At 58.1% G+C, this 7,993-nt stretch overlaps 1 protein-coding gene across 1 annotated transcript; it reads left to right on the top strand.

Moving 5' to 3' along the window:
* The first annotated feature begins 642 nt into the window (after window positions 1–642).
* Window positions 643–7,952, top strand: MOV10 (Mov10 RNA helicase). The gene is made up of 22 exons (XM_021539477.3): window positions 643–1,591; window positions 2,271–2,364; window positions 2,460–2,593; window positions 2,676–2,914; window positions 2,997–3,237; window positions 3,423–3,545; window positions 3,634–3,787; window positions 3,876–4,030; window positions 4,151–4,327; window positions 4,409–4,556; window positions 4,647–4,808; window positions 4,902–5,005; window positions 5,239–5,336; window positions 5,428–5,547; window positions 5,637–5,739; window positions 5,902–6,025; window positions 6,105–6,296; window positions 6,436–6,510; window positions 6,613–6,738; window positions 6,922–7,010; window positions 7,142–7,259; window positions 7,468–7,952. The coding sequence occupies exons 1-21, from the start codon at window positions 1,419–1,421 to the stop codon at window positions 7,233–7,235; spliced, it is 2,925 nt and encodes a 974-aa protein (XP_021395152.3). The 5' UTR covers window positions 643–1,418; the 3' UTR covers window positions 7,236–7,259; window positions 7,468–7,952.
* The last annotated feature ends 41 nt before the right edge of the window (window positions 7,953–7,993 follow it).

The raw sequence follows: 7,993 nt of genomic DNA, 5'->3' as shown, positions 1-7,993 counted from the left end.
GTTGTGGACAGTTTCTTGTCATGCTTAGAGGGGATTTCGGAATGAATCTGTTCTGTGTGCTTGCTCTGCATTACTGTTTTCCCACTCTAACATCAAAATTAGCAGTCATAACAGTTTCTCTGGAGGGGAGGACGAAGAGATAGGCATACGCCTTTCTCAGATCTTGGAACATAGATTCACTACAAAGTGAACTCCCTTTGCTTTGTTTGCACTTGGTTATCACTGGGCGCCTTACAGATTCTGTTTTTTAAAGTGGCTCATGTTTTCTTGTTTTTAAATACACAAAGGAAAAACGGTTGGGAAGATTGGGACGGAGTTGTCTGTGAGTTACACTTTAGGTTTTGCACAGTAACACCACAAAATAAGTTTTTATCCTTTGTGAGTTTTATCTAATTAAAATATATTTGTATTTGCTGCTCAGACTGACAATTCACCCCTCAGGCATGCTCTGTATCAATAAGTCTAGTGCAAATACACCAGTCTTTGTTTAAAGCCATTTGTGTCTGTTCTTTCATGGTCTCACTCTTGTTAATTCCTGAAGTCTGGGAAGTGTTGGCATCGCCATCCCTGGAAGTGTTCAAAAATGTGAATGTGGCACTTGAGGACCTGGTTTAGTGGTGAACACGGTGGTGCTGGGTTGATGGTTGGTTTTCAATGATTTCAAAGTTTTTTTCCAACCTTAACAGTTCCGTTATTAAGGCAGGGATGGTATCACTCCAAACCCATGGGTGGTGCTCCCGTCCTAGTATACAGACACAGGACCTGGAGGGCTGAGCTTCCAAACTAAAATAGAAACTATCACAGAGCTTTAATGCAGCTCCTCACCCTGGAAAAAAGGCAGCAAGGAGGTTATTCCACTTACCCTCGGTGTCTTTCTTTAACACCTACTTCATACACTCCAGGTTGTATCCTACATGGGACAAAGCAGGGCTTTTTGGAGGGTTTGCACAGGGCAGACCCATGGACAGTTCAAGAGGCAGCACCCAGGAGAGATGAAAGGTTGTGTGAGCCTCAGGTGCTGTGGGCTGCGGCCCTGGACGCATCCAGGAAATCGCTGTAGTAATTCCAAGAATGTGAAGCCGAAGCAGGGCCCAAGATAAGACTCTGCACACAGCACAGCTTTTATCTGCCTCAAGGCTAGTCTGTCTGCTCCTTGGTTACACTGGAAGCACTCCACCGCCAGCGTTCCAGCCTTAGGAGCGTTTCTATCTCTTCGTCCTTCTCCAAATCTTCAGGTAATCATCCTTCAGACCGACTGGTTCCCCTCTCCCCCTCCAGCCCTCTGAGCCCCGCTGCCGGCCCCCGGTGCGCCCGGGCCAGGTGGGCGGGTCCCGGCTTCTTTTGCTTTCGTTCTCCCTGTGCGACCCAGCCCAGCCCAGCCCAGACCGGTCCAGTCCGGGTCAACCGGGCACTGCTGGATGCGGTACCGGCGCGGCGCGGCGCGGCGCGGCTCAACCATGCCGCGGTGCAGCGTGGCGGAGGGCAGCCTTTGGGGGAATCAGTTCGTGCAGTTCCTGCAGGACACGGGCCGGGAGCAGAGGAGCCTGCGGGAAACGCTGCGGACCATCTACAACCAGGAGTTCCGGGCCAGGTGAGAGCCCTCGGCCAGATCCGGGCGACATCACCTGGGACAGATCCCAGGCCAGCATCCCCAGTGCCTGGCCAGCATCACCGGGGTCTCCAAGCTCGTCTGTCTCACCAAACCCTGCCGGGATGATCCCCAGCTCCGTGGGCCCCCAGCAACTGCCTAGGGATGGCCTTGGACACCCCCTGCCCACCCCGACCTCACCTTGCTGGCACCAATCACACTGGCCCTTATGCAGTGTCACCACTGTGACATTGCACGATCATTGGCAAAGCCAGGGCTCAGTGCACTGGTAGGACTGGGAGGAGGAACCTGGGGAGTCAGTGCTGGGAGAACAGTGGCTGTGCCTTAGCAGAGCCACCACCTGTGCCAGCTCAACTGCATGGACAGGGACTGCATGGCTGTCAGGCCAGGCAGTGGGACAGCTGGGATGGCTGTGGCATAGCTGAGACAACAATGGCACAGCTCGGACTTGCTGGAGCAGCCAGCAGGGATGTGAGGTTTGCACAGGCCAGTGGGAAGCCCAAGTCCTTCTTCCTCTCCTGGAGCAGAGGGGACTTGCTGAGAACTCCCTCACTGCAGCCTCGGTGTCCTACTTCATCTTCTCACTTGCCTCACCTTGGGTTTCTGTGCCCATGGCAGCCAAGCCACACTCCCACAGAAACCCTGTCCCTTGTCTCCACAGGACTGATGCAAAGACACCCAGATTTTCCTGCATCTTGTACGCACTGAAGACAACCCAACAGATTCAGGTGCATGGAGAGGTGGTGAAATTCAAGGTGAGTTCATGCTGGGGCAGTGCCCACCAGGACTGGCTCCTCAGGAGCCCCCTGCAGAATCCTGGGGCCACGCTGGGTCTGGCTGCTCCTTGCAGGTGAAAAGGCGCCTGGTGGTGGCAGACCAGTACCGACGAACCAGAAGGAATGCACAGACATCCGTGTCCACGTCTGCCTCAGGACAGCAGCTCAGCTCCACTCCACAAATGCCCGAGAGCCATGGCAAGCAGTGGTATGACCAGCAGCACCCCACCGTGGCATGTCCCTTGGATCCCCCAGCCCAGCTGGGAAAGCCTGACCCTCCCTCCCCACAGGGCCAAGCGCATTCGTGAGAAGCACGGGGTGGAGATCACCTCAGACTGTGACCAGGGCAACGGGAATATCCGCTTCCCAGTGGTGCCGGGTGAGCCCCGGACAGTCACCATCCTGGTGCAGAACTGTGGAAGCGAGGTGGTGACCCTGCAGCGGTTCCAGCTACACAAGCAGTCACGGGAGCTGTCCTTCACCGATGAGCAGGGGGCAGTGCAGGGCCAGTCCCTGCTGTTACACCCAGGTAGGGCCCCTTCCCATCCCCTTCCCCGTGTCCTGCCCTGCAGAGAGGATGCAGGACCCAATCTCACCACTTCACCCCGCAGGTGGGATGTACCCCATCCAGGTGCGGTGCCTCACCACCTGCAACGGGCACTTCAGTGCTCTGGTGGTCTTCGAGTTCACCAAGGAACCAGGCGAGTCCTTCAGCATCTCACGCTATGTTGCTGCCATTGCTGAGAGCCAGCTGGCCAAGGACCTGGGGCCCTCAGCACCTTTCCAGCCTTACGAGGCCAGCCTCCAAAGCTTTGTCACAGTCATCACTGAGGATGGCATCCCCCCTGACAGGTATGTGATGAAGTCACATGCTGCCATCCCGAGCAGAGGGGCCCAGGCTGTTCTTCAGCCAGGACAAGGTTCGCTCCTTGACTGTCTGGCACCACAGGATCGTGCTTCAACCCTGTGCAGTGACAGTGACACTGGGGCTGGGGGCACTATGTAGTCCCTGAAGCACAACTGTACCCTCCACACAGCTCCCTGAAAAATGAACTGGAGACGGAAATCCCTCTGGGTACCTACAGGTACCCAAAGAGCCTCAAGGACATGATCCTGCTCGGACCCAACACCAGTGCCAGCTCCAGCTGGGCTGCCTTGTGGTGAGTGCCAAGGGCAGAGAGCAATGCTGAGGTGTTCCTTGAGTGCCAAGCTGCCCCTGAGACACAATGACATTGCTGCTGCCCTCAGCTCGCTGCTGGAAGCACCTCTGCAGGCTGAGAACTACCAGCAGAAATTCCAGCTGCTGCTGTACCTGGAGGAGATTCAGATGGAGGTGGACATCCGACGCTACGACATGCGGGATGTGACCATGGTGCAGGAGAGAGCTCTGCTGGTTCTCGATGTGCGTAGGGGGCTGAGGGATAGGAGGGGTGCTGGCACAACACTGGCACTCCCAGAGCGCCTGGCATCACACTGGTCCTTTGGCACAGGTGCCTGGCGTGGCCGAGAACCGCCCGTCCCTGCTGAGAGGGGACCACCTCTTTGCCCACCTGAGCAGCAAGCGGGACCACTCCCCACTCGTCCGGTATAAGGGCTACGTGCACAGCGTGGAACTGGAGAAGGTCAGGCTGGGTTTCTCCTCCAAGTGAGTGATGTCTGGTCCCAGCAGCCTTTCTCACAGATGCCAAAGGCCAGGAGTGGGTTGGAAAGGGCTAGGAGGGCATGAGAGAGTGCCCCGTGCCATGCTCACACCATTCCTTCCCAGGCTGCAGAAGAAGTTTGTGAAAAACCTGAAGTTCGATGTGACCTTCACCTTCAACCGGCTGCCACTGCAGGTGCAGCACCGGGCTGCAGTCCTGGCCGTGCGCCGTGGCTTGTTCAGCCTCCTCTTCCCCTCCACCTCCTGCCACAAGTCCCTCTTCTCGGGCCCCTTCCAGCCCCGGTGAGTGCCCAGTTCTGCAGGGAGGGAGGGCCTGGAGGTGGAGGCGGTGGGGCCCCGGCAGTGCAGCCTCTGCTCCCACAGGTGGTTTAACCGCAAGCTGGAGACCAACGAGGAGCAGTGCAGAGCTGTGACCCACATCGTGACGGGGGTGTCCCGGCCAGCCCCGTACCTCATCTTTGGACCCCCTGGCACTGGCAAGACGGTCACTATGGTGGAGGCCATCAAGCAGGTGAGTGGCCGGTGCCCAAATCCAGCCCTGAGCATTGCTGCCCGTTCTCATCCGTGAGGTTCAATGCCGTCATCTCCTCCTCCCACCCAGGTGTGGACATGCTTCAAGGATGCCCGTATCTTGGCCTGTGCCCCTTCCAACAGCGCTGCAGACCTGCTGTGCCAGTGCCTCATCAAGGACATTGCCCCTCGGAATGTCTACAGGCTCATTGCGAGCTCCAGGAGCTACAGGGAAGTGCCCACTGATATCATGGTAGGTCCCTGCCCCTCCACCCTGAAATCCTGACAGCACATCTGGGCTGGTGTCCCCAGGATGATGGGACCTCACCCAATGCCTGTGCTCCAGCCCTGCTGCAACTGGGACGATGAGCAGAGCAGCTACATGTACCCAAGCAAGGAGAGCCTGAGGCCCTACCGGATTATCATCACCACACTGGTCACAGCAGGAAGGTCAGAGGAGCTGTGATTGTCCCCAGCATCTGTGGCAGGTGGACCCAGGGCTGCCTTGCAGCCAAGCTGTGAAGGCAGTCCCTCTGGGATTCAGCAGGGAGGGGTTGGAGGAGGGCAGGCAGCAGAGGGGGGAAATACCTCCTCTGTGGGAGGATGAGGATGAAGGGTAGGAGAGGAAGGGTGGCCAGGTGGGGCAGGATGCTGAGAACAGCCTCATTCCATCTCTCCTCCAGGCTGGTGTCAGCCAACTTCCCCCCTGGGTTTTTCTCCCACGTCTTCATCGACGAGTGTGGCCATGCGGTAGAGCCGGAGAGCGTGGTCGCCATCGCGGGTGAGTGGTGCCCGGCTGCTGCCTCAAGGACCAGCATCTCTGCACGGCCTGGGGTCCCTCCCATTCCCCACTGAGCTCTCCCTGTTCCCAGGGCTCCTGGCGCCCATGGATGAGGAGACCAACCCCAACGGGGGGCAGCTGGTGCTGGCAGGAGACCCCAAGCAGCTTGGCCCTGTCCTGACCTCACCACTGGCCATCCAGTATGGGCTGGGTGAGTAGGGAGAGGAGCGGGAGTGCTGCAGGCAGCCCCACAGGGGCTCAGTGGCCTTGTGGGGAGCCACAGGATATCACTGGGCACAGGCACCTCGCTGCTGGAGAGGCTGATGCTGCACAACCCCTTGTACGAGAAGTCGAGTGGAGGATACAACCCACAGTTCATCACCAAACTGCTCTGGAACTACAGGTGGGTTCAGGGATAGTGCAGGAAGGGGCTGAGCCAGGCAGGGATTGGAGAGCATGGCGCTCCAGCATCTGTCCCCCAGAACCTCGTGGTGCTCCAGCTGGTGTGGGAGATGGGAATGCACCCACATGGCACCCACCCTGGGCACGGTCCTGCCTCTCCCAGGTCCCACGAGGCCATTCTCAGGATCCCCAACGAGCTCTTCTATGACAATGAGCTGAAGGTGTGCAAGAGCGATGGGCTTGACATCCGGAATGCGTATTGTACCTGGGAGGAGCTTCCCAAAAAAGTGAGGGGCGCAGGAGGGACTGACCCAAGGGGTTCCCTGAGGCACAGGCAGAGCATTGCCAAATGTTCTCCATCCCCAGGGCTTCCCCATCATCTTCCATGGGGTTTGTGGGGAAGATCAGAGAGAAGCCAAGAGTCCCTCATTCTTCAACACGGCCGAAATTGAGGTCCTGGTCCACTACCTCAAGAAGCTGCTGCAGAGCCAGGGCAAGGGAGGCTGCCCCACTGTGTCCCCCAAGGAGATCGGCATCATCTCTCCCTACAGGAAGCAGGTGAGGGACACAGCTCTGCAGGAAGAGCACAGGCACGGACCTGCCAAGGGACAGGGAGCACTGTGATGGATGGGCAGCCCCAGGGCTGGCACAAGGATGGCCCTGTGGTGGCTGAATTTTGCCACATGCCTCCACTCAGGTAGAGAAGATCTGGAAAGCCATCACCTCCCTGGATCCCAATCTGCAGAAGCTGCCGGACATCAGCCAGTTGAAAGTATGTCCTGGGCACGGAGGAGAGAGGAGCACAGGAGGAAGGAGCCCTGACAGCCCCAGCCCAGGGGTGTTTCTGGCCCCTGACCTGTTGTCCCTGCCCCAGGTGGGCTCTGTGGAAGAGTTCCAGGGCCAGGAGCGGCTTGTGATCCTCATCTCCACCGTGCGCAGCTGGAGCACATACCTCCAGTTCGACCAGACCTTCAGGCTGGGCTTCCTCAAGAACCCCAAGGTATCGCCTAGCCCTGAGCAGACCCTTCCTCCCTGGCATCCCCTTCTTCCCTCTGATTCTCACAGGCAGGTGGAGCTGCCCTGGGTGCTCAATGCCACACCAGAGCTGCCTGCACCCACATGGGGCTGCGAGATGATGAGAGGTGTTGCAGCCAGGTAAAGCCCTCTTGCTTGTCCTCTTCAGAGGCTTAACGTGGCCATCACCAGGGCCAAGGCTCTGTTGATCGTGGTGGGTAACCCGACCGTGCTCAGCAAGGACCAGCACTGGTGCAGGTGAGCTGCTGCTGGCCACAGGCAGTGCTCCTGCCCTTTCCTGCTGCCAGCCCCTGGTCCCTGGCCATGCCCACAGAGCAGCGAGGCCGGTGCCACCTCGTGCCCACGCTCCCCTCCCGCTGCACCTGCAGGTTCCTCAGGTACTGCAAGGAACAGGGCGGCTACACCGGGTACCCCTACGAGGACGAGGGCACGGCTGAGGACAGACTGGCCAACGAGCTCTAGACGCTGCAGCTCAGTGTTACGCAGGTGAGCAGAGCTGGGCACTGCCAGAGGGGCCCCGACAGCAGCAGGGTGCCAGGGTTACATGCCAGCACCCTGGGGCAGCAGCACGGCCAAGGTTACAGCTGGGCACTGGAAGGCTGCTCCTGCCCCAAATGCAACAGGTTTTTGCTTAGGGCTTGCATGTCTCCATCTCAAAGTCAGGAGCCAGCTCTGCCATGAGGTTTCTCTGCAGGAAATGCACCTGGGAAGGGAGGAGAAGCCCCACGAAGCTGCATCCCCCTCAGCCTGTCCCAAGCCTGCAGCAGCTCCTGCTTTTTCTGTCTCAGTCCCGGGGTGCTCCATGGATCCCTGTGGAGATGCTGCTGAACCCACTGGACCAGGCGGTGTTGCCAACTTTTGCTGCCAGCCACTAATCCCTCACCAGCATCAGACTGGCACAATCTCCATTTTCATTTTTTTTTTACATGGTTGTGGCAAAACAATTTTTTGTGATTGATCTCACCATTCAGTGAAAGGCTTAAGCCTGGAGACTCTGGCGTCCAAAGAGCTTCACTGGGTGCACAGGAGAGCTCACTGCTGCTGTGATGGGAAACTGGGCAATGCAGGTACCTGGTCTGGGACAGCCTGGCTCAGCTCTCCACCAGGCAGCTGCCTGGCCTGAGAGCTGGCATGGCTGTGCAGGCACTCTATTTCCCTTGAATAAATGTTTAAAGGAAAGCACTGTACTGTTGAGTCCTAGGTGGGCCTTGCTTACACAA

Source organism: Lonchura striata, chromosome 26 (assembly GCF_050655825.1).
Source record: "Lonchura striata isolate lonStrDom1 chromosome 26, ASM5065582v1, whole genome shotgun sequence".
Classification (NCBI taxonomy): Eukaryota; Metazoa; Chordata; class Aves; order Passeriformes; family Estrildidae; genus Lonchura; species Lonchura striata.
The sequence above is the reverse complement of the archived record's forward strand: the minus strand, read 5'-3'. Positions and strand labels throughout refer to the sequence as shown.